Source organism: Entelurus aequoreus, linkage group LG25, assembly GCF_033978785.1.
Source record: "Entelurus aequoreus isolate RoL-2023_Sb linkage group LG25, RoL_Eaeq_v1.1, whole genome shotgun sequence".
Lineage (NCBI taxonomy): Eukaryota > Metazoa > Chordata > Actinopteri > Syngnathiformes > Syngnathidae > Entelurus > Entelurus aequoreus.
This window is the reverse complement of record NC_084755.1, coordinates 19635790-19663765: the sequence shown is the minus strand read 5'-3', so window position 1 is coordinate 19663765 and position 27976 is coordinate 19635790. Positions and strand designations below refer to the sequence as shown.

Below are 27976 nucleotides of genomic sequence, written 5' to 3'. Positions count from 1 at the left end.
TCAGTCCGTACATGAGGAACAGTTAAAACATACAAATTGTTAGAGCGTAATGCATAAGAGCTGTTTTTTTCTTTGTAACAAAGCACACAAGTATGGAGGTATTAAACCTAAAAGAGCCTTATAAATGATAGTCAGCCAATGTGTGTATCTGCGTGCACTCAATGAAGATAAATCTGACTTCATATACAGTTGACAATGGTGGGTGAGACTACGACAGCCAGTAACAAATCTTAGTGCCGAGTGAAAAACAGTGTCCAAGGACTGGAGGCATTTAGATGAAGCACTAAAATAAAGCACGTCTCCATAATCAATTACGGGCAAGATAGTTGCTGTCACCAATTTCTTTCTGACTTTAAGAAAGAAGCAGTTTTTATTTCGAAAAAAGAAACCAAGCTTTACCCTAAGCTTAGAGACCAAGTTGTTGATATGGGCTTTAAATGAAAGCTCCTGATCAAGAGTAAAACCCAAGTACTTGTAATTTAAAGGCCTACTAAAATGAAATGTTTTTATTTAAACGGGGATAGCAGATCCATTCTATGTGTCATACTTGATCATTTCGCGATATTGCCATATGTTTGCTGAAAGGATTTAGTAGAGAACAACGACGATAAAGTTCGCAACTTTTGGTCGCTGATAAAAAAAGCCTTGCCTATACCGGAAGTAGCGTGACGTCACAGGAGGAAGGATTCCTCACAATTACCTGTTGTTTACAATGGAGCGAGAGAGATTCGGACCAAGAAAGTGACGATTACCCCATTAATTTGAGCGAGGATGAAAGATTCGAGGATGAAAGATTTGTGGATGAGGAACGTTAGAGTGAAGGACTACAGAGGCAGTGCAGGGTGTATCTTTTTTCGCTCTGACCGTAACTTAGGTACAAGGTCTCATTGGATTCCACATACTCTCCTTTTTCTATTGTGGATCACGGATTTGTATTTTAAACCAGTGGTCCCCAACCTTTTTAAAGCCGGGGACCGGTCAACGCTTGAAAATTTGTCCCACGGACCGGGGGGTGGGGGGGGGAATATTTTTTATTTTATTTTATTTAATTTGTTTTCATAAAGAAATACAATCATGTGTGCTTACGGACTGTATCCCTGCAGACTGTATTGATCTATATTGATATATAATGTATATATTGTGTTTTTTATGTTGATTTAATTAAAAAAAAAAACATTTTTTTTAAAGTTTTTTTTTTAAATTTCTTGCGCGGCCCGGTACCAATCGGCCCGGTGGTTGGGGACCACTGTTTTAAACCACCTCGGATACTATATCCTCTTGAAAATGAGAGTCGAGAACGCGAAATGGACATTCACAGTGACTTTTATCTCCAGGACAATACATCGGCGAAGCTCTTTAGCTACTGAGCTAACGTGATAGCATCTGGCTCAAATGCAGATAGAAACAAAATAAAAAAATCCCTGACTGGAAGGATAGACAGAAGATCAACAATACTATTAAACCATGGACATGTAACAACACGGTTAATAATTCTCAGCCTGGCAAAGCTTAACAATGCTGTTGCTAACGACGCTGAAGCTAACTTAGCAACTTAGCAAACGGACCTCACAGAGCTATGATAAAAACATTAGCGCTCCACCTACGCCAGCCAGCCCTCATCTGCTCATCAACACCCGTGCTCACCTGCGTTCCAGCGATCGACGGCGCGACGAAGGACTTCACCCGATCACAGATGCGGTTGGCGGCTAGCATCGGCTAGCGCGTCTGCTATCCAAGTAAGTCCTACTTGTTGTGTTGCTACAGCCAGCCGCTAATACACCGATCCCACCTACAGCTTTCTTCTTTGCAGTCTCCATCGTTCATTAAACAAATTGCAAAAGATTCACCAACACAGATGTCCAGAATACTGTGGAATTGTTCGATGAAAACAGAGCAGTTTGTATGGTGACGCATTGGGTACGAATACTTCCGTTGCCGTCGTGACGTCACGCACATACGTCATCATACATAGACGTTTTCAGCCGGAAGTTTAAAATTGCACTTTATAAGTTAACCCGGCCGTATTGGCATGTGTTGCAATGTTAAGATTTCATCATTGATATATAAACTATCAGACTGCGTGGTCGGTAGTAGTGGGTTTCAGTAGGCCTTTAAGACCTGCTCTATAGGATTTCCATTTGATGTTACAATATTTGGAATATTTTCCAGTAGCACCCTTGAATGAGAGAAAACCATTACCTTGCTTTTATCAGTATTTCAAACCAATTTAAGATCAAATAAGCGAGCCTGGATGACATCAAAAGCATAGAGTATGGTGCAAGACGCGCAGGAAGCCATTACTCACAGTGTTTTCTGTCACCGAGTGACAGATCAATGTGACCTCGGACTATGTCAAGGTAACGTGCGGAGTCCCCCAGGGTTCGGTTCTTGGCCCTGCACTCTTTAGTATTTACATGCTGCCGCTGGGTGACATCATACGCAAGTACGGTGTTAGCTTTCACTGTTATGCTGATGACACTCAACTCTACATGCCCCTAAAGCTGACCAACACGCCGGATTGTAGTCAGCTGGAGGCGTGTCTTAATGAAATTAAACAATGGATGTCCGCTAACTTTTTGCAACTCAACGCTAAGAAAACGGAAATGCTGATTATCGGTCCTGCTAGACACCAACATCTATTTAATAATACCACCTTAACATTTGACAACCAAACAATTAAACAAGGAGACTCGGTAAAGAATCTGGGTATTATCTTCGACCCAACTCTCTCGTTTGAGTCACACATTAAGAGTGTTACTAAAACGGCCTTCTTTCATCTCCGTAATATCGCTAAAATTCGTTCCATCTTGTCCACTAGCGACGCTGAGATCATTATTCATGCGTTCGTTACGTCTCGTCTCGATTACTGTAACGTATTATTTTCGGGCCTCCCTATGTCTAGCATTAAAAGATTACAGATGGTACAAAATGCGGCTGCAAGGCTTTTGACAAAAACAAGAAAGTTTGATCATATTACGCCTATACTGGCTCACCTGCACTGGCTTCCTGTGCACTTAAGATGCGACTTTAAGGTTTTACTACTTACGTATAAAATATTACACGGTTTAGCTCCAGCCTATCTTGCCGATTGTATTGTACCATATGTCCCGGCAAGAAATCTGCGTTCAAAGAACTCCGGCTTATTAGTGATTCCCAGAGCCCAAAAAAAGTCTGCGGGCTATAGAGCGTTTTCTATTCGGGCTCCAGTACTCTGGAATGCCCTCCCGGTAACAGTTAGAGATGCTACCTCAGTAGAAGCATTTAAGTCCCATCTTAAAACTCATTTGTATAATCTAGCCTTTAAATAGACCCCCCCTTTTTTAGACCAGTTGATCTACCGTTTCTTTTCTTCTCTCCTCTTCTCCCCTGTCCCTTGCGAGGGGGAGTTGCATAGGTCCGGTGGCCATGGATGAAGTGCTGGCTGTCCAGAGCCGGGACCCCGGGTGGACCACTAGCCTGTGCATCGGTTGGGGACATCTCTGCGCTGCTGACCCGTCTCCGCTCGGGATGGTTTCCTGTTGGCCCCGCTGTGGACTGGACTCCCGCTGATGTGTTGGATCCACTGTGGACTGGACTTTCACAATGTTATGTCAGACCCACTCGACATCCGTTGCTTTCGGTCTCCCCTAGAGGGGGGGGGGGGGGGGGGGGGATTACCCACATATGCGGTCCTCTCCAAGGTTTCTCATAGTCATTCACCGACGTCCCACTGGGGTGAGTTTTTCCTTGCCCGTATGTGGGCTCTGTACCGAGGATGTCGTTGTGGCTTGTACAGCCCTTTGAGACACTTGTGATTTAGGGCTATATAAATAAACATTGATTGATTGATTGATTGATTGAACTTGTAAAAACTCAAAAGCCTGAGTGATGGAGGTTGAACAGCAATAAATAATGGTGTCGTCTGCATAAAAATGGTACATTGCATTTGACAAATTATTGCAAAGATTATTTAAGTAGATAGAAAATAAAATGGTATGATATAGACTTTTATGTCATGTGTTGCCTTCATTATAAGACTGATATACGGCTTTTAATTTTTTGCGGCTCCAGACAGATTAGTTTTTTGTATTTTTGGTCCAATATGGTCCTTTCAACGTTTTGGGTTGCCGACCCCCGTGATAGGAGGAGCAGATTGCTTTACGGTGTTAAATTAACAAAAGGGACTAATTTCAAAGATATCATTTCCCTCTGTGCATCAGAGGGTGTGAGCATATCTAATGTTGTGGCCAGTGAGTATATAGTCCTTTTTGATGGGAGGAAAAAATAGTTTCTGTCCAACATTTATAGGGACAAAATGAATTAAGGGGTTTAGAATTACAAACAGCATGCATGGCTTTGTCTTCATGATTCGATAAAAAAAGACTCTTAGCTCTTCAAGGCCCACATGATGAGATTATGGGATACCTAATATTCTCATAGAAATGCCAAACATGTCTCCATTAGAGGAAGATCCTGTAACACACGCTTTTCTCCCCCCTTCCATGGAAGAAGCCCTTGTTCGGGAGAGCTCTCTCGAAGCTAAAGTGGAACAAAAGAGGGAAAGAGAGGACCACATTCAAGAGGAAGGAGAGATTCCTGAGAGACTTTTGGGGTTTCTGTGGCTTTTGGTATTGTTGTGTTGTGATAATCAGCTGGTAAACAGAGGAGGGATTTGTTTTTGCCTTATAGTCTAAAAAGCAGTATGTTAAAAACTGCTATAATAGCAAATCTATTGTATGCAGCCTTTTTCTTTTCTTTTCTTCAGTTAAGTTTTTGCTTTATTTTTGTGTGTAACTTTGGTTGGTACTTTTTTTTAATCTTCTTAGTTTGTTTTCTATGTTTAATTTTAATATATTTATTTAAAATTCTTTCACCCATCACTAACACGCTTGTTTTGTTAGTGTTGTCCTGTGTTTAGCGCTTGTTCCTGTCCTGAGCTCTTATTTTGGTGGCGCTTCCTGTTGTTTTGGTGTTTTTTCGTAACTGCTTTACGCCTGCCTTCGAGCACTTTTTCTCCTCACCTGTTTTCTGTTCGTGATTAGCACTATTTATGTTGAGCTTGCGACACCATGGGTTTGTCGGGACATTATTCTGTGTTCACGGGTGATGATCGACAACCCTTTTTGATGCCAAGCTCTAGTACGCACTACTTTGTGGACGCCATCTGCTCCACCTATGTAGTAAGTGTTTATTGCTGCGTTCCAGCATTTTGTGTGCCCATTATTGATGGTTTTTGACTGTATCTGAGAAAATGTGATGGGCTAAATTTCTGTGTCAGCTACCTAAAATATTTTATGATAAATCATGTGGACTAGTGATGTGCGGATCGATACTGATATATTGATACCGCCGATACCAGATATTTATGTTGTAATATCGATTCTCAAATCAAAGTATCAATACTTTTCATATTTTAGTTATTTGAGATAGTGTGTATCATTAACAGGAACAATGTACTATAAACAGTGTAAACAAGTGAAGTAACTTCATTTTTTTCACATTTTGTTATGTTTCAGCCTATTTTCAAAATGGAATCAATTAATTGACAAATGTGAAAAGTTATTTTATTTTTATTTTGCAAATGTATTACTAATAAAACAATCACATGATGCCAAGCTCTAGTATGCACTACTTTGTGGACGCCATCTGCTCCACCTATGTAGTAAGTGTTGTTTGCTGTGTTCTAGCATTTTATTTTGTTTCTATAATAGTCTGGCCGATCAGAGCACTTCCCTTCTGCTCTCGCTTAATGTTTTTTCTGTTATGGTTACAAATACTCTCTCTCTCTCTCTGTATATCTATCTATCTATAAAATGCTACAAAGTATCAACAACAGGCATTTTATAGGCTTAAATGGGTATGCCCATTTTTGATGGTTTTTGACTGTATCTGAGCAATTGTGATGGGCTAAATTTCTGTGTCGGCTACCTACAATATTGTATAATATATCATGTGGACTAGTGATGTGCGGATCGTTACTGATATGTTGATACCGCCGATACCAGATATTTATGTTGTAATATCGATTCTCAAATCAAAGTATCAATACTTTTGATATTTTAGTTATTTGACATAGTGTGTATCCTTAACAGGAACAGTGTATAAACAGTGTAAACAAGTGAAGTAACTTCATTTTTTCCACAATTTGTTATGTTACAGCCTATTTTCAAAATGGAATCAATTCATTGACAATGTGAAAAGTTATTTTATTTTTATTTTGCAAATGTATTACTAATAAAACAATCCCATGATGCCAAACTCTAGTACGCACTACTTTGTGGACGCCATCTGCTACACCTACATAGTAAGTGTTTATTGCTGTGTTCCAGCATTTTATTTTGTTTCTATAATAGTCTGGCCGATCAGAGCACTTCCCTTCTGCTCTCGCTTAATGTTTTTTCTGTTATGGTTACAAATACTCTCTCTCTCTCTCTCTGTATATCTATCTATCTATAAAATGCTACAAAGTATCAACAACAGGCATTTTTTAGGCTTTAAATGGGTGTGCCCATTATTGATGGTTTTTGACTGTATCTGAGCAATTGTGATGGGCTAAATTTCTGTCGGCTACCTAAAATATTTTATGATATATCATGTGTACTACTGATGTGCAGATCAATACTGATATATTGATACCGCCGATACCAGATATTTATGTTGTAATATCGATTCTCAAATCAAAGTATCAATACTTTTGATATTTTAGTTATTTGAGATAGTGTGTATCATTAACAGGAACAGTGTATAAATAGTGTAAAAAAGTAAATTAACTGGATGCTTTTGTTGAGTATGTTCACATCAACATGAATTTATTTTAATGCTTTTATTATTTTACTTATTTCCTTTTTTGTGGATTGAAACACAGGATTTGTGTATTTTGTATGATTTTGTCCTGTTTTTTAGTTGTTGTATTAGCTTGGCTACAGTATATTGTTATTCACGCCACTACCTCAATATGCAGTGCATCCGGAAAGTATTCACAGCGCTTCACTTTTTCCACATTTTGTTATGTTACAGCCTTATTTTAAAATGGAAAAAATTAATTGACAATGTGAAAAGTTTTTTTTTAAATTTTGCTAATTTATTACAAATTTAAAAAAATCACATTTACAAATGTATTCACATCGTTTGCTCAATACTTTGAATTACAGCAATTACAGCCAGAAGTCTTTTTGAATACAATGCCATAAGTTTGGCACACCTATATTTGGGCACTTCCGAGTTTAAAATAATGAACTATGTCTTGTACTCTTTATGCTGTGAGATGTTATTTGAAATACACAACTTGATACAATTTAGCAGACATATTATATTTGCACCAAGTATTGGTATCGGATCGGTAGTGCCGATACCAGCCTGAATTTTACTTGGTATCTGATCCGAAACAAAAATGAAGTGTTTGGGATGTAGTACATTCAAAGTAAATAAACAAAAACAAAAGTCATATCAGGCACTAAGAGAGACAAGACAACAGAAGTTTTGCTGTAATTTTGAATACTTTGTGTCCTACTATTTATTATCATGGTAAAATAAAGGACTTTCTTCTTGTGTGGAACATTTGGATGTTCCCCTAGAGCGGGGGTCTTTAGTGCCGCCCTAGTGGCTCTCTGGAGCATTTTTTAAAAAAGGATTGAAAAATGAAAAAAGATGGGGGGGGAAATAATTTTTTTGTTTTCGTATGTTTTTTGTTTGAGGACAAACATGACACAAACCTTCCCAATTGATAGAAATCCCACTGTTTAATAAGTTTGTGTGTATGCTTCACTGATGAGAGTATTTAGTGAACATCCCTTTGCCCAACTAATTTTGGCGGTTCTTGAACTCACCATAGTTGTGCGGACTGTGACGCAACAGTTGGTTTACATGTAAAATCTTCCACTCCTTCTTTGTCTCATTTTGTTCACCAAACGTTTTATACTGTGTGTGAATGACCAAGGGGAGCTTTGTTGATGTTATCGACTTTTTGTTGTGCTAAATAGACATATTTGGTCACTGCATGACTGCAAGCTAATCAATGCTAGCATGCTATTTAGGCTAGCTGTATGTACATATTGCGTCATTATGCCTCATTAGTAGGTATATTTGAGCTCATTTGATATCCTTTACTTTTATCCTCTTTAGTTTTGCATGTCTCATGACACATTATCTGTATGTAATATTGGCTGCATTTCAGATAGTTGTTTGTGTGCCATGTTGTTCCAGACCACAGCAAACATTACCTAACTGGCCAAAGATTGTAATAAATCTATTAAAAGAAGACAGCCTGCCGTTTCCTTTAACTTGGACACAGACATCTATACCTTTGGCCATTAAAAGCCAGTAATTTCCAGGAGTTATCTCACCTTCTGAGTCGCCTCTGGTTTACTAATGGTTTCTAATGTTGTAAAAATGTGTAGAATAAATATTATATTTCGACATTTCTGACAACGATGATTTGCTTCAGCCTGCGACACAGTCATTTTGATAGTAGGATATTATAGCTAATATAGACACATCATGTGTTGTCTTTACTATAACACTTATATAAGGCCTTTAAAGTAATTTTGATAGTAGGCTAATATAACTAATATAAACACTTACATAATGTGTTGTCTTCATTTCAACACTTATATAAGACTTTTCAAGTCGTTTTGATAGTAGGCTAATATAGCTAATATAGACACTTACATCATGTGTTGTCTTCATTATAACACTTATATAAGGCTTTTAAAGTCATTTTGATAGTAGGCTATTATAGCTAATATAGACACATCATGTGTTGTCCTCATGTTAACACTTATATAAGACTTTTAAAGTCATTTTGATAGTAGGCTAATATAGACACAGCATGTGTTGTCTTCATTATAACACTTATAAAAGGCTTTTAAAGTTATTTTGATAGTAGGCTAATATAGACACTTACATCATGTGTTGTCTTCGTTATAACACTTATATAAGACTTTTAAAGTCATTTTGATAGTAGGCTAATATAAGCAATATAAACACTTACATTATGTGTTGTCGTCATTATAACACTTGTATAAGGCTTTGAAACTCATTTTGATAGTGGGCTATTATAGCTAATATAGACACTTGCATCATGTGTTGTCTTCATTATAACACTTATATAAGGCTTTTAAAGTATTTTTGACAGTAGGCTAATATAGCTAATATAGACACTTGCATCATGTGTTGTCTTCATTATAACACTTAAATAAGGCTTTTAAAGTATTTTTGACAGTAGGCTAATAAAGCTAATATAGACACTTACCTCATGTATTGTCTTCATTATAACACTTATATAAGGCTTTTAAAGTATTTTTGACAGTAGGCTAATATAGCTAATATGGGTGTGAGGGCTGACATCCGGGCAACTGAGCTACATATGGGTTCTTCGAGCCATAGCAACCAGACTGGCGTTGAAAACAAACCGTTGCCATTACTCTTTAACCTGTCGACCTACGCTGGTTAAACCCGTCATTCTGCCTCCAAAATGCCGAAAAACTGTGTTGTTTTTGGTTGTGCTAACCACAACTGGAAACAGGGAAAACAAACGTTGAATTTTGTTCTGCCAAAGCGTGATAAAAGCCCACAGAGATGAGACAAATGGCTCGCAGCTTTACACCGGGAAAATGAACGCTTCTACTTGGACGTCAAGCAGAACGCCAAAGGCCGCTTCTTGAAGATAGCCGAAGTCGGGGCCTGGTGGCAACAAGAGCCGCCTCACGCTGTCTATGTCGGTGGCGGTCGAGTTCCGCGACTACTTGGGGGACTTCATCGAACACTACGCCCAGTTGGGTCCCAGCAACCCGGGCATGGTGCAGGATGAGCCGCGGCGGGCCCTGAAAAGCGAGTTCCTAGTGCGGGAGAATCGGAAGTACTACATGGACCGGAAAGAGAACCAGCGGGGACGGTTCTTGAGGATCCGGCAACCCGTGAACAGGGGGCCCGGATTGGGGTCACACCATCGCGCTCCCGGTGCAGGGAGTTCCGCGACGCTTTGGCCACACTCGTCGATTACGGCGTGGACGAGGAGCTCGCGGAGCTGCCGGAGGGCTCGTCGATGACTGTGGACAACAAGCGCTTCTTCGACGTGGGCTCCAACAAGTACGGCGTGTTCACACAAAGTTGTTGATAACTTCCGCGTCTCTTTCTTAGTAGCGCGCAGGCTAAGCTAACTAGCAAGCTAAGCTAAGCCTGAGAAGCTTTAAAATTCACCGAGACGAGTCTGACGCAAATAATACATTTTCGTTTTTTCACACGATATGCGAATAAGTAAACATGCGTAAATGAAGGATTTAACGCCGACTTCCAAGCCACAACGCTCGTTAAATGCTTTTTCTGTCAATGCTGTGTTCGCTGTGAGCTGGTTTGTTTTCAACGAATTCCCGGTTGCTTGGGGATTGGTAGGCGGAAGTGACGTAGGTCCGCCCTCACCCATAGACACTTATACCTCATGTGTTGTCTTCATTATAACACTTAAATAAGGCTTTTAAAGTATTTTTGACAGTAGGCTAATATAGCTAATATAGCCACTTACCTCATGTGTTGTCTTCATTATAACACTTAAATAAGGCTTTTAATGTCATTTTGATAGTAGGCTAATATAACTAATATAGACATTTACATCATGTATTGTCTTCATTATAACACTTATATAAGGCTTTTAAAGTCATTTTGATAGTAGGCTAATATAGACACTTGTAACTTGTGCTGCCTTCATTACAAAACTTCATTTTTTGGGCCTCCGGACTGATTTGTTTTTTTGTATTTTTGGTCCAATATGGCTTCTTTCAACGTTGTGGGTTGCCGACCCCCGCACTAGAGGAAACAAAAAGAAGGCGTGAGAAACCTGGGACGCTGGCAGGAGACATGGCTAACCTGGGCACGGCCAGGCCATGCTGGTGGGAGTGAGAGAGCTCTGCCAGAGTCCAGGCAGCTGATGCCTTCGGGTCAGAGGAAGGGCGGGTTGCGAGGGCGCCACTCCCACTAGGACCTTTGTGTGTGTGTGTGTGTGTGTGGACTCGATCTTATCGAGGATGCTTCTTTGCCCGATCCACACACACACACACCCCGATCAGCACATTGCAGCACAAACACATCACTCGACTGATATCTGACACTTCTGATGTGAGAGTATAGGCCAAACGTCCTCTGGTTGCTCTAATGCTTCGTATTGATCACTTAAAAAGCCTATTTGAAGTCATGCCTCTCGTTCAAGTCCTTGTTGGGATACGTTGGCATTTCCACATACGGCGAAAAAAGACCCCCCCCCCCATGTGTATCATCTCTGATTGATCCCGTTTAGGGAGTGCATGTCTCAGGGTTGGTGTGTACAGCAGGCAGCCAACACCCACGTCCTGCTGGGTGAACTCAGAGCCACCTGGCGCCCCGTCTGGCGGGCACAAGGCCGTGCTCGCGTCATCGACTGGCACAACCCCTGAAACCTCCCAAACATGCGCATCGCCACACATTTATGGAGGCTGAAACCCCCAGTTACTGTTTTGACAATCACAGATGGAAAGATTGTTATTCTGCACACGCACTCACTCGTTTGACTGAAATAGTTGACAATCTGCCATTTCACTTCTTTCAAACACTTCAGTCAGTTGGATAATCAGTTGGTCTTCTCTCTTGGCAGATTGTTAAGATATATTTATATTGCTTATTAACATGCAGTTAGTAACATATTGGCTCTTAATTAGTCATTATTAAGTACTTATTAATGCCTTATTCTGCATGGCCTTATTATACAACCAGTAAGCCATTAACTAAGAGTCTTCCCTCAATAACCTCAGAATTATTGCTTATTAGTAACCCTAACCCTTATATGTTCCCCTAGTGTCCAAATAACTCTAAATTAAGTCGGTAACACTTTATTATGGGGAACATATTCATCATTTATTAGTTGCTTATTAACACAATATGTTCCCCATACTAAAGTGTTACCAGATATATATATATATATATATATATATATATATATATATATATATACAGATAGATATCTATATATATACATATAGATATCTATATACATATAGATATCTATATATATACATACAGATATAGATATATACATATATAGATATCTATATATATACACATATCAACATATATATATACATATATATAGATATATACATATATAGATATCTATATATATACACATAACATATATATATATACACATATCAACATATATATATACATATATATAGATATATACATATATAGATATCTATATATATACACATAACATATATATATATATATATACATATAGATATATATATATATATATACATATCTATATATATATATATATGCATATAGATATCTATACATATAGATATCTATATATACATACAGATATAGATATATACATATATAGATATCTATATATATACACACATATCTACATATATATATATATATACATATACATATAGATATCTATATATATACATATAGATATCTATATATATACATATAGATATCTATATCTATATATATAGATATCTATATATATACACACATATCTACATATATATATATATATACATATACATATAGATATCTATATATATACATATAGATATCTATATCTATATATATATACATCTAGATATCTATATCTATATAGGCAAGGCAAGGCAAGGCAACTTTATTTGTATAGCGCTTTTCATACACAAGGCAGACTCAAAGTGCTTCACAGACAACAAAGTGAAATGAAAGAAAATAAAAGCAAAATTAAAATGCAGACAATAAAAATAAAAACAGTGCAGACGTTAAAAGTTAAAAGATTAAAAGATTTAGCTGAAAGCTAAGGTGAACATAAAAGTCTTCAGTCTAGTTTTAAAAGTAGTGAGAGTTGGGGAGAGTCTGACATCTTCAGGAAGTTTATTCCAGCTATTTGTTGCATAGTGACTGAATGATGCTCTCCCTTGATTTGAGTTTACTCTTGGAACCGCTAACAGATTAGTCTCAGAAGATCTTAGTGATCTAGAGGGCTTATATAGTGGGAGCATATCAGTGATATACTTGGGCCCTAGACCATGTAGTGATTTATATGTGAGCAGGAGGATTTTGAAATCTATTCTCTGATGTACAGGGAGCCAATGTAAGGATTTAAGAATTGGTGTAATGTGCTCACATTTTTTGGTCTTTGTTAGAACTCTAGCAGCAGCGTTCTGAACAAGCTGTAGTTGCCTGACAGTTTTTTTGGGAAGACCTGCAAGGAGACCATTACAATAGTCTAGCCTACTGGTAATAAAGGCATGTACAAGTTTTTCTAAGTCTTGAGCTGACATGAGCCCTCTAAGTCTTTTTACATTTTTGAGGTGATAGTAGGCCGATTTTGTTACTGATTTGATGTGACTGTCGAAATGTAAATCAGAATCTAAAATAACCCCAAGATTTCTGGCTTTATTTGAGGTTTTCAGGGACAGTGATTGAAGGTGTTGGATGACTTTAAACCTTTCTTTTTTAGCACCAAAAACAATTATCTCAGTTTTATCTTCATTTAGTTGTAGGAAATTTTGGCACATCCAGTGTTTGACTTGCTCAATGCACTGGCACAGAAGATCTATGGGGCGATAGTCATTTGGTGATAGCGCTACATAGATTTGGGTGTCATCGGCATAGCAATGATGGTCAATGTTATTATTTTGCATGATTTGTCCTAGTGGGAGCATATAGATGTTAAATAAAGTCGGCCCCAAGATTGAACCTTGGGGGACTCCACACGTTACGTTGGTTGGTTCTGATACAAAGTCACCAATGGAAACAAAATAGTTCCTATCTTGTAGATATGACTTGAACCAGCTTAAAACTGTGCCTGAGATCCCCACCCAGTTTTCCAACCTGTCCAAAAGTATTGAGTGGTCGACAGTGTCAAATGCAGCACTGAGGTCCAAAAGCATTAATACTGAAGTTTTGCCAGAGTCTGTGTTTAGACGGATGTCATTTATAACTTTAAGAAGGGCCGTCTCTGTGCTATGAAGAGGTCGAAATCTATATACATATATAGATATACACATATATAGATATCTATATATATACACATATTTATATATATATATATATATATATATATATATATACATATATAGATATCTATATATATACACATATTTATATATATATATGTATATATATATAGATATTTATACATCTATATATATATATATACACATCTATATATATATATATACATATATACACACACATATATATATATATATATATATATATATATATACACATATATATATTCATACATAAATGATAAATGATAAATGGGTTATACTTGTATAGCGCTTTTCTACCTTCAAGGTACTCAAAGCGCTTTGACAGTATTTCCACATTTACCCATTCACACACACATTCACACACTGATGGCGGGAGCTGCCATGCAAGGCGCTAACCAGCAGCCATCAGAGGCAAAGGGTGAAGTGTCTTGCCCAAGGACACAACGGACGTGACTAGGAAGGTAGAAGGTGGGAATTGAACCCCAGTAACCAGCAACACTCCGATTGCTGGCACAGCCACTCTACCAACTTCGCCACGCCGTCCCTACATACACATGTATGTATATATACATATATATACATACACACATGTATATATATACACATGTATATATACATATATATACACATGTATATTTATACACATATATACACATGTATATATATACACATATACATATATATATACACATATACATATACATGTATATACACACACATATATATATATACACACACGTGTATATATATACATACATATATATATATACACACACACATATATATATATATATACAGTACATACAGATATACTGTATATATATATACACACATATACGTATACATATATACAGATAAATACACATATATATACACACACATATACATATATATACATATACATATAAACATATATATAGATATCTATAAATTCCGAGCGCAATGATGTCACGTTATCGATGGGAACATTTATTTTTAGACAATATGAAAAAAAAATTTTTTTTAAATAAATAAATAACTTTGACCCCTTTTTTTTTTACTTGTGTAGTTTGGGTACCCCTGGTTTACACCTTATTCAGTCCTACCACTTTTCCAATTCATAGCAATTTAGTAGCACATATTCACTTCCTGTCCTCATTTTGTAACACAATTGACATAAATGTATACAACAGATCTCTTATTAATAGGTCATTCAGTTATGGTTCACATATGAGATTAATATCTCATTTTCAATAAGGTTCAAGGTGTTCATCAAAATTCTTCCTCCTTGTACTTTGTAAACACTTTTAGTTTGAACAGCCTCTTAAACGGAATCATATTAGTACTCTTTTTAATTTCTTTGTTTAATCCATTCCATAATTTAATTCCACAAACTGATATGCTAAAGGTTGTAAGTGTTGTACGTGCATACAAATGTTTTAAATTAGATTTTTCTCTGATCTTATATTTCTCCTCTTTTGTTGAGAAGAATTGTTGCACATTCTTGGGTAGCAGGTTATAGTTTGCTTTGTACACAATTTTAGCTGTTTGCAAATGCACCAAATTGAATTTCAATACCTCTGATTGGATATATTTATTATTGTGCAGCCCTTTGAGACTTTTGTGATTTAGGGCTATATAAATACTGATTGATTGATATATAAAAAATTATAAATATTGTTTCGCCCTTCTCCTCCCACATTTTTAATTTGATTCAAACCATTTGCTAATTTTTTTAATTTTCTGCTCAATCATGACCATTATTTTTATTTTCAGGAATTCTACATTTCCCGTAACATTTCTTCCCATTCGTAATGAATGCACCATTTTTTTTAAAATCCATATTTCTATATAATATTGCTATTTTTGGATTGCACCAAACTATCAAAAAATTAAGCAGACTTATTCTTATTTTATTTGTATTTTCTATTGTCTGTTTTCTCAGTACCTGTATTATGATTTCCCTATCAAATGAATAAATAAATATTAGAAAAAAATGAATCCATATTTCGCACATTTCTCAACCGAATAAAACCGTTCTGGACATTAAATATTTTTTTCATTCAAAATGAATGGGCAGTTTTTCAAACGCCCACATTTGCTAAATGGCTCAACAAATTCAAAACGTTTCATAAGTCAAAAAACTCTTTGTTCATGTCAGTCAATTGTTGGCGTGCCAATTTAAGTAGTCGGAATGAGATGAGCATCAGGTGTGTGCGCGGGTGGCTGCACCAGGAACCTGGCACTGCAACAAAAAGATGAGCTGTCAGTTTACGACAGCGTGTATGAGACAGCTGGGAGTGATGAGCCGAAACGCAAGACAAGAAGAGGTGCTCAGAAAATCCATTTACATCTGAATTGTGATCCTTATTTATGCCGATTTTAAATTGATTTATAATTGTCAAATTTTTGTTTTATTTTTTTTACAAATGTAACCTGTGTTAAAAATGTTTAATTATGCTTTTACATTTTTTTTATATAAACTTCTGCTTTCTCCTGCTCCTTTTCTGACACCCACCATGTTGCTTTGTTTTTCTTTTCTTTTGGTATGACTTATGCTTTATGTATATGTATATATATTTATATAATATAATATATATATATATATATAATACATATTTATATAATATAATATATATTACTATCATTATATATATATATATATATATATATATATATATATACACACACACAAACACATATATATATATACACTTATATATACATACACAGATATACACATTCAAATATATATATATACACAGGTTTACACACACACACATATATATATATACATATATAATATATATTAGTATATATACATATATATATACACACATATATACATATATATATAATGATAGTAATATATATTATATACACACTGTATATATGTATTTGTATATATATTTATATAATATATATATATATATAATATATATTAATATAATCATATATATATAAAATATATATATATATAAAATAAATCATATATATATATATTTATATAATATATATATATATTTATATAATATATATATATATATATTTACATAATATATATTTATATAATATAATATATATTACTATCATTATATATATATATATATATATATATATATATATATATATATATATATATATATATATATATATATATATATATATATATATATATATACACACACACACACACATATATATACACTTATATATACATACACATATATACACATTTAAATATATATATACACATCTCCATCTCCCATAAACCTACAACAATTGTTTGGAAAGGACCCATCCTGTCCCCTGTGTACAACCCCAGCAACACTCAAGCACATAATGGTTGGCTGTAGAACCAGCCTCACTCAAGGCAGATATACGTGGAGACATAACCAGGTCCTCAGATGTCTAGCTGACAAACTTGAGTGCAGGAGGATATTCATCAATGCCCAACCCATCAACAACCAGGAAGTGTGCCGACACCTACCAGCGTTTGTTCGGGAGGGGGGAAAGCTGAAGACGAGACCTTCAAATCCTGATCTAAGCCCATTGAATGCAGCCAGGGACTGGCAGATGCGAGTCGACTTAGATCAGAGGCTCATTTTCCCCCCGGCGATCGCAACGACCACCCTGCGTCCAGACCTCGTCCTATGGTCTGAAACCTGCCATACAGTCTATATTATTGAACTGACAGTTCCGTGGGAGGATGCCATCGAAGAAGCGTATGAACGCAAGAAGCTGCGGTACTCCAACCTTGCAGCTGAGGCAGAGGACAGAGGCTGGAGGGTAAGGGTGCGCCCAGTGGAGGTGGGCTGTAGGGGCTGTGTAGCTAGCACAACAGCAAAGCTCCTTAGGGAGGTTGGAGTCAGGGGGCAGGCTCACAGACAGGCCATTAAAGATTTGGCCAACACAGCAGAGAGGACGAGCCATTGGTTGTGGTTGAGGAGGAGTGACACCAGCTGGGCTGCTAAGGCTAACACCTAATGGGATGCACACACCCAGGGATTTGATCACCCTGGGGTGGGCCCTTCCTCGGCAGAGGGTGTCTTGTGGTAAGCCGGGCCGAAACACCCCGTGACGCTGGGGCACACAACTGAAGATGTGTCCCAATGGTGGAAAAGCCTCCCAGCAGTGTCACTTAGCCTCATTTAGGTATGCGGTCAGGTGCAAGCCTGGCTCAGGGAGGAGGACGCCCCTGCCATGCAGAGTCCCCAGGGATTGTACCAACTAGTCCTTTCAACAAATTCTTACACCGTACAGTTTTACACGCACGCACACACACACACACACACACACACACACACACACACACACACACACACACACACACACACACACACACACACACACACACACACACACACACACACACACACACACACACACACACATATATACATATATAATATATATTAGTATATATACATATATATACACACACGTATATACATACATATATAATGATAGTAATATATATTAGATAAATATATATATATATAATATAATATATATATATTTATATAATATAATATATATTAATATAATCATATATATATATATATATTATATACAGTATATATATATATACAAAATATATATATATATAAAATAAGTTATATATATATATATAAATAAAATAAATTACATATATATATATATATATATATATATATATATATATATATATATATATATATATATATATATATATATATATATATATATATATATATATATATATATATACAAACCCCGTTTCCATGAGTTGGGAAATTGTGTTAGATGTAAATATAAACGGAATACAATGATTTGCAAATCCTTTTCAACCCATATTCAATTGAATGCACTACAAAGACAAGATGTTCAAACTCATAAACTTTATTTTTTTTTGCAAATAATAATTAACTTAAAATTTCATGGCTGCAACACGTGCCAAAGTAGTTGGGAAAGGGCATGTTCACCACTGTGTTACATGGCCTTTCCTTTTAACAACACTCAGGAAACGTTTGGGAACTGAGGAGACACATTTTTTAAGCTTCTCAGGTGGAATTCTTTCCCATTCTTGCTTGATGTACAGCTTAAGTTGTTCAACAGTCCGGGGGTCTCCGTTGTGGTATTTTAGGCTTCATAATGCGCCACACATTTTCAATGGGAGACATGTCTGGACTATAGGCAGGCCAGTCTAGTACCCGCACTCTTTTACTATGAAGCCACGTTGATGTAACACGTGGCTTGGCATTGTCTTTCTGAAATAAGCAGGGGCGTCCATGGTAACGTTGCTTGGATGGCAACATATGTTGCTCCAAAACCTGTATGTACCTTTCAGCATTAATGGCGCCTTCACAGATGTGTAAGTTACCCATGTCTTGGGCACTAATACACCCCCATACCATCACAGATGCTGGCTTTTCAACTTTGCGCCTATAACAATCCGGACGGTTCTTTTCCTCTTTGGTCCGGAGGACACGACGTCCACAGTTTCCAAAAACAATTTGAAATGTGGACTCGTCAGACCACAGAACACTTTTCCACTTTGTATCAGTCCATCTTAGATGAGCTCAGGCCCAGCGAAGCCGACGGCGTTTCTGGGTGTTGTTGATAAACGGTTTTCGCCTTGCATAGTAGAGTTTTAACTTGCACTTACAGATGTAGTGACCAACTGTAGTTACTGACAGTGGGTTTCTGAAGTGTTCCTGAGCCCATGTGGTGATATCCTTTACACACTGATGTCGCTTGTTGGTGCAGTACAGCCTGAGGGATCGAAGGTCACGGGCTTAGCTGCTTACGTGCAGTGATTTCTCCAGATTCTCTGAACTCCTTGATATTACGGACCGTAGATGGTGAAATCCCTAAATTCCTTGCAATAGCTGGTTGAGAAATGTTTTTCTTAAACTGTTCAACAATTTGCTCACGCATTTGTTGACAAAGTGGTGACCCTCGCCCCATCCTTGTTTGTGAATGACTGAGCATTTCATGGAATCTACTTTTATACCCAATCATGGCACCCACCTGTTCCCAATTTGCCTGTTCACCTGTGGGATGTTCCAAATAAGTGTTTGATGAGCATTCCTCAACTTTATCAGTATTTATTGCCACCTTTCCCAACTTCTTTGTCACGTGTTCTAAAGTTAATGATTATTTGCACAAAAAAAAAAGTTTATCAGTTCGAACATCAAATATGTTGTCTTTGTAGCATATTCAACTGAATATGGGTTGAAAATGATTTGCAAATCATTGTATTCCGTTTATATTTACATCTAACACAATTTCCCAACTCATATGGAAACGGGGTTTGTATATAATTTCAAGTTATATTGAATTTAGCAGAGGGGCCATCATCCACCTGGTACTGGACTCCAGGAATCAAATGCAAAGTAAATTGTAGATGTACTGCATCGTTAGCCTTTCAGTCATCTCACGAGTCACTCAGGCTCATAGTCTTGGACTATGGCGGGGAAACGCTGACCTCCTTCACCCAGTAAGGAGTACAAATCTCTCAGCACACTGCGATTAGGACACGAAGGAATAATGGAGGCCAACTGAGGGGCCAGAGCGTCTTGCAGAGCCTGACATATAAAAAAAAAAAATCACTGTCAAACACTGTGGAAGGTTCACAGCACACATTATTAGTGTTGTTATGACTAACTGAAAACAAGACTCACTTGCTGGAAGGATATCTCCTGTTGCAGCAGAGCCACTCTCATCCTGAGCGTCTCCAGCTCTCTGAGCTCGGCCTCGGAGTTGTAATTGATAGTTACGGGCAGACGACCTGCAGTCGCCTCATCCTCCACGGTCCCAGCGGCGCAAAGGCAACCTCCCTCTGGTCTGCATCGATCCCAGGCTTCCCACTCTGATGGAAAATATGGCTATTTTTAGAGCGTTTGCAACCGTGTATCCCAAAAACGTTTGCCACCTTCGCTTAAAATATAGGGATGATGTTTGATAAGGAATTATCGAGTTCGAGCCCATTATCGAATCCTGTTATCGAACCGATTCCTTATAGAATCTCTTATCGAGTCCAGATAGGTTGTTGTATATGGAAAAAACACACAATATTTGGTTTAACAAAAGCTCACTTTTATTACATAATAAAAAAATAAAATCTAATAAATAAATAAATATTGACTGTTACCCACCTAAAAAAATAAAATAAAATAAATAAATATTGACTGTTGTTACCCAAAGTATATTAAGTGGGATTTTTCAGAAAAACAAATATATACAGTAACACAAAAACAACCTGTCTCTGTGATCACTATAGGTGTATAAATAATAATATAGTGTTAAATAAAATCAGTCCCTTGGGCACAAAACTGAAAATAATACAGCTCTCCAAAAAGTGCACTTCTGCTGCTATTTGACATAACTGTTTGTTATGATGCTTTGACATTTTTGCACTTTATTTCTTTATTGAAAGAAAATTCTATGAAGAGAAAAGTTGTTTGCAAATGTGGTTACAATGCTAAAAAATGAAAAGTTAACGCTAAAAAAAGAAATACACTTTATTGAGTTAACATTATTTCTTTATAGGGGGAAAGATGTTATGAGCTAGAGCAGTGGTTCTCAACCTTTTTTCAGTGATGTACCTCCTGTGAACATTTTTTTAATTCAAGTACCCCCTAATCAGAGCAAAGCATTTTTGGTTGAAAAAAAGAGATGAAGAAGTAAAATACAGCACTATGTCATCAGTTTCTGATTTATTAAATTGTATAACAGTGCAAAATATTGCTCATTTGTGGTGGTCTTTCTTGAACTATTTGGAAAAAAATATATAAAAATAACTAAAAACTTGTTGAAAAATAAACAAGTGATTCAAATATAAATAAAGATTTCTACACATAGAAGTAATCATCAACTTAAAGTGCCCTCTTTGGGGATTGTAATAGAGATCCATCTGGATTCATGGACTTAATTCTAAACATTTCTTCACAAAAAAAGAAATCTTTAACATCAATATTTATGGAACATGTCCACAAAAAATCTAGCTGTCAACACCGAATATTGCATTGTTGCATTTCTTTTCACAGTTCTTTTTGACAGACATTTTTAAAAAATCTCACGTACCCCTTGGCATACCTTCAAGTACCCCCAGGGGTACACGTACCCCCATTTGAGAACCACTGAGCTAGAGAATATAACAACTACACTACCCAGCATGCAACGAGAGTTACGAGCATGCGCGGTAGCCCCGAAAAGTGTTGCATGTTGCCAAGCTGTGAAAGTAAACGTCAAGAACTCAGCCAACACGCCTCATCCGCATTATTTATAATTAGACAGACAACACATATACAGTGTGATTTTGTTTTGTTTACAAGGAAAGAAAAACAAAAGTTAAAAAAGGGAGATGTGTTGTATATATATGTATGTGCTGCGGTTGCTTTAAGAACGTTGCGACAGCTGCCGTAAAGGAGGTGCGTTGCTAGCCTGGTTGCTATGTTTCCGGTTGGTCGTAAAAGTGTGCGTCATGTGTTTGTAGCCTGCTAAAATCTCTCAGTAAAGTTATTCATTGGATTATACCTTTTGCTTTGAACTTTATTACACCTTGGAGCGCTTTTTCCCGTCCATTTTTTTCCTGCTTTCGCTATCTGCGCCTAATGACTGAGCTACGTGACGTCATTTCTTGTCATGTCCCACGGAGCATTTCTGGTCGGGACGGGATTCGAATAAAGAATCAACTCTTTTTCTTTACTATAGTGGTCTCGATAACGGGTACCGGTTCTCAAAAAGGGATTCGAGTCCGAGGACTCTGTTCTTTTCTTATCGAACAACCGGGAAAACCGGTTTCGAGTATCATCCATAGTTATACCTGTATAGTGCTTTTCTACCTTCAAGGTGCTCGAAGCGCTTTGACACTATTTCTACATTCAGCCATTCACACACATTCACACACTGATGGCGGGAGCTGCCATGCAAGGCCCTAACCACGACCCGTCAGGAGCAAGGGTGAAGTGTCTTGCTCAAGGACACAACGGACGTGACAAGGTTGGTAGTGGGTGGGGATCGAACCAGGAACCCTCAGATTGCTCGCACGGCCACTCTCCCAACCGCACAACGCCGTCCCCAAATAGCTGCACTAACGTCATGATTGTCATCATGGGAAGGAAGAGGTTCATTTAAACTGTTAGATTGATCTTGAGGGAATTCTCATTGTTCTTACCTCTGCTGAGCATATTTTTTAATCAACACTTGTTAGTTTTTGAGTTAGCAGACGTTGCAACTAGGGCTGCCACAACTAATCGATTAAATCGATTATAAAAATAGTTGCCGATTAATTTAGTCATCGATTCGTTGGATCTATGCTATGCGCAGAGGCAGTTTTTTTTGTTTTTGTTTTTAATATACACTACTGTTCAAAAGTTTGGGGTCACATTGAAATGTCCTTATTTTTGAAGGAAAAGCACTGTACTTTTCAATGAAGATAACTTTAAACTAGTCTTAACTTTAAAGAAATACACTCAATACATTGCTAATGTGGTAAATGACTATTCTAGCTGCAAATGTCTGGTTTTTGGTGCAATATCTACATAGGTGTATAGAGGCCCATTTCCAGCAACTATCACTCCAGTGTTCTAATGGTACAATGTGTTTGCTCATTGGCTCAGAAGGCTAATTGATGATTAGAAAACCCTTGTGCAATCATGTTCACACATCTGAAAACAGTTTAGCTCGTTACAGAAGCTACAAAACTGACCTTCCTTTGAGCAGATTGAGTTTCTGGAGCATCACATTTGTGGGGTCAATTAAACGCTCAAAATGGCCAGAAAAAGAGAACTTTCATCCGAAACTCGACAGTCTATTCTTGTTCTTAGAAATGAAGGCTATTCCACAAAATTGTTTGGGTGACCCCAAACTTTTGAACGGTAGTGTATATTAGGGCTGCAACAACTAATCGATTAAATCGATTAAATCGATTATAAAAATAGTTGCCGATTAATTTAGTCATCGATTCGTTGAATCTATGCTATGCGCATGCGCAGAGGCTTTAAAAAAAACAAAACAAAACAAAAAAATTTTATTTATTTTTATTTTTAAATAAACCTTTATTTATAAACAGCAACATGTACAAACAGCTGAGAAACAATAATCAAAATAAGTATGGTGCCAGTATGCTGTTTTTTTTCAATAAAATACTGGAAAGGATAGAAATGTAGTTTGCCTCTTTTATCCGATTATTAATCGAGTAATCGAAGTAATAATCGACAGATTAATCGATTATCAAATTAATCGTAAGTTGCAACCCTAGTGTATATATATATATATATATATTTTTTAATAAACCTTTATCTATAAACTGCAACATGTACAAACAGCTGAGAAACAATAATCAAAATAAGTATGGTGCCAGTATGCTGGGTTTTTTTCAATGAAATACTGGAAAGGATAGAAATATAGTTTGTCTCTTTTATCCGATTATTAATCGATTAATCGAAGTAATAATCGACAGATTAATCAATTATCAAATTAATCGTTAGTTGCAGCCCTAGTTGCAACTACTTACCGTATTTTCCGGACCACAGGGCGCACCGGATTATAAGGCGCACTGCCGATGAATGGTCTATTTTTGATCTTTTTTCATATATGAGGCGCACCGGATTATAGGGCGCATTAAAGGAGTCATATTTTTTATTTCTTTTTCTAAATGTAAAACATTTCCTTGTGGTCTACATAACATGTAATGGTGGTTCTTTGGTCAAAATGTTGCATAGATCAGTGGTCCCCAACCACCGGTTGGGGACCACCCGGTACCGGTCCGTGGACCGATTGGTACCAGGCCGCGGCCGCACAAGAAGTTAAAAAAAAAAAAAAAAAAAAAAATTTTTTTTTATTTTTTTTTAATTAACTCAACATAAAAAACACAATATATACATTATATATCAATTTAAATCAATACAGTCTGCAGGGATACAGGCCGTAAGCACACATGATGGTATTTCTTTAGGACAAAAAAAAAAAAAAAAGTGTTTTTTTTTTTACTACCCCTATTCCCCCCCCCACCCACCCCCGGTCCGTGGGACAAATTTTCAAGCATTGACCGGTCCGCAAGTACAAAAAGGTTGGGGACCCCTGGCATAGATTATGTTTTACAGATCATCTTCAAGCCGCTCTCTGACAGTCGCTTCCGGATGCGCCGTTTTGTGGGCGGTCTTATTTACGTGGCTCACCTTCGGCAGCGTCTTCTCCCCGTCATCTTTGTTGTAGCGGTGTAGCGTGCAGGGACGGGAGTGGAAGAAGTGTCAAAAGATGGAGCTAACTGTTTTAATGACATTCAGACTTTACTTCAATCAATAACGGAGCAGCATCTCCTCATCCGGAAAAAACCCGTGAAAAACCATCCGACCGGAACTCTCTAATAACTAAAGTTCCTTGGGTGAATAATGTAAACTCACTACACCGGTATGTTTTAGCACTTTCATGGCGAGTTTACTGACAGATATAAGTAACAACTTTACACTACTTTATATTAGAAATGGCAACAGCGGATGATGAATGTCACATAACAACAAGATAGAGAAAAAGAAGAAGCTTATAAACTACAAAGGCGGACGCACGCAATTTTTTATAATTTAAAAGTTTCTTTTGCATAATATTGCGAAACAAAACGCCAGATAATATGACTTACCCTATACACACACCATAATAATACTTGTATGTTTAATGCGCCGACAATCCATCAAGCGGTGCGGCTTCATAGCTTACCAAAGTCGTACTAAAACATTTTGATCGATTTTTGAGCGCCATGTGTAATGTTCTATATTTTCAATGGAACATATAAAATGTTGGTGTTGTTTACTTGAGTCATATTGCCATCATATTGCGGTCTACATGTATCTCTTATGTTTGACTGCCATCTACTGGTCACACTTGTCATTACACCATGTACCAAATAAAATTGCTTCGAGGTGGGTAAGCAAAATCAGAATTATTCCTTACATTAGGCGCACCGGGATATAAGGCGCACTGTCGAGTTTTGAGGGGAAAAAAAGGATTTTAAGTGCGCCTTATAGTCCGGAAAATAAGGTACCTTTTTCTGAAATATACCGGTATTAACTAGAGTACCGGTAAACCGCCCAGCCCTAGCGCATGCCAAGATCATATGAAAGAAAAACGTTATCCTACATTATCTTGTGTTTCTTTATTGCCCAAAGCAGAGGGGGAGGGCTTGACTTAATGTCCAAATTAGGGTTGTGTGGTATACCGGTATTAATATAGTACCGCGACACTAATTAATCATATTCGGTACTATACCGCCTCTGAAAAGTACCGGTCCGCCACCATGGCGACAAATAAAGTACGTTTCTTACAAGTATCATCCCTGCAGGACGAGGAATAGCTAAACATGCTTCACTACACACCATAGCTCACCGGCGTCAAAATGGAAACAAACGCTATGGGTGGATCTACACCTAACATCCACTGTAATGATACCAAGTACAGGAGCGTATCTAGTCGATACTACTATGATTACGTCAATATTTTTTGGCATCACAGCATCTTCTTTCGTTTAAAAAAATATTATATTATGTTTATAAACTCAGGAAATATGTCCCTGGACACATGAGGACTTTGAATATGACCAATGTATGATCCTGTAACTACTTGGTATCAGATTGACACCCAAATTTGTGGTATCATCCAAAACTAATGTAAAGTATCAAACAACAGAAGAATAAGTGATTATTACATTTTAACAGAAGTGTAAATAGAACATGTTCAAACAGAAAGTAAGCAGATATTAACAGTAAATGAACAAATAGATTAATAATTAATTTTCTACCACTTGTCCTTAATAATTTTGACAAAATAATAGAATGATAAATGACACAATATGTTACTGCATATGTCAGCAGCTAAATTAGGAGCTTTTGTTTGCTTACTTACTAATAAACGACAAGTGGTCTTGTATGTTCCCTATTTTATTTAAGGACAAACTTGCAATAAGAAACATATGTTTAATGTACCCTAAGATTTTTTGTTAAAATCAAGCCAATAATGCAAATTTTTGCGGTCCGCTTTATTTAACAAAGTACCAAAAAGTTTTGAAATAATTTTGGTACCAAAATATTGGCATCAGGACAACACTACTATTGACTTTGTTTTGCTCAAATAATTGTGTATAATAAAAGAATAAAGAACCAGATGAAATATGTGGTGGTATTGTTAAACTGCCAACAGCAGTCATCATAAGTAAATTGAACAATTTAAAGTTAATACATGTTAACGGTACTGGTATCGGCCAATGTCACTCATGGCTGATCAGCATCTGAATCGGTCGAAATAATTTTGGTACCGGTACCAAAATATTGCTATCGGGACAACACTAGTCCAAATATACGTCCACCTCGCTGTGACGTCACGATGTAGACTGCAAAACCCCGCAAACAGAGCCATCCAAAATGGCCAAAATGCATGAACCTTATGATTTGATGCGTTGGCATTATTTAACACAAGTATCAAACATTGTAAAATTTACAAGTCAGAAAAGACAAAATTCAACATCCTTTAACTCATTTCCATCAGACATTTTGAAAGGGTGGAACAGGAGAGTTCAAATTTGGTGTGAATCCGGCTAAAAGTCCAGCTCTACACTGCAAAAACTGAAATCTAAATAAGATTAAATATCTCAAATAAGGGTGATATTTGCTTATTTTCTGTCTGATAAGATAATTCTTCTCACTAAGCAGATTTTATGTTAAAGTGTTTTACTTGTTTTAAGGGTTTTGGTCCTAAATGATCTCAGTAAGATATTACAGCTTGTTGCTGAGATTTGATGACCTATATTGAGTAAAACATGCTTGAAACTAGAATATCAACTGATGCAAAGCTGTGTCATCAACACTCACAAGTATAGAACGACTTTTTTAAAGTAATAATTTCTTACTTCAAGCATGAAAAAAAAATCATGATGCCAAGCGCATATCATTATGTCAAGATAATGGCACTAGCATTTACTTATTTAAGAATATTTTTCAACATATTGAGCAAAATGGTCTCTTTTTTTTTCT

General features: G+C 36.9%; 1 protein-coding gene across 5 annotated transcripts in view; it reads right to left on the bottom strand.

Moving 5' to 3' along the window:
• Positions 1-14904: 14904 nt before the first annotated feature.
• Positions 14905-27976, bottom strand: part of LOC133642479 (uncharacterized) — a 35557-nt gene continuing 22485 nt past the window's right edge. For 3 of the 5 annotated variants that reach the window (XM_062036687.1, XM_062036686.1, XM_062036688.1), the window contains 2 exons: positions 20636-20823; positions 19508-20539 (listed from right to left, as the gene is read on the bottom strand). In XM_062036687.1, the coding sequence (XP_061892671.1) occupies positions 20396-20539; positions 20636-20823 (332 nt within the window). In that variant the 3' untranslated portion in view covers positions 19508-20395. Of the gene's footprint in view, positions 16216-19507; positions 20540-20635; positions 20824-27976 lie in introns of those variants that run through there. The other 2 variants (XR_009824523.1, XM_062036689.1) reach the window with 2 other exon arrangements.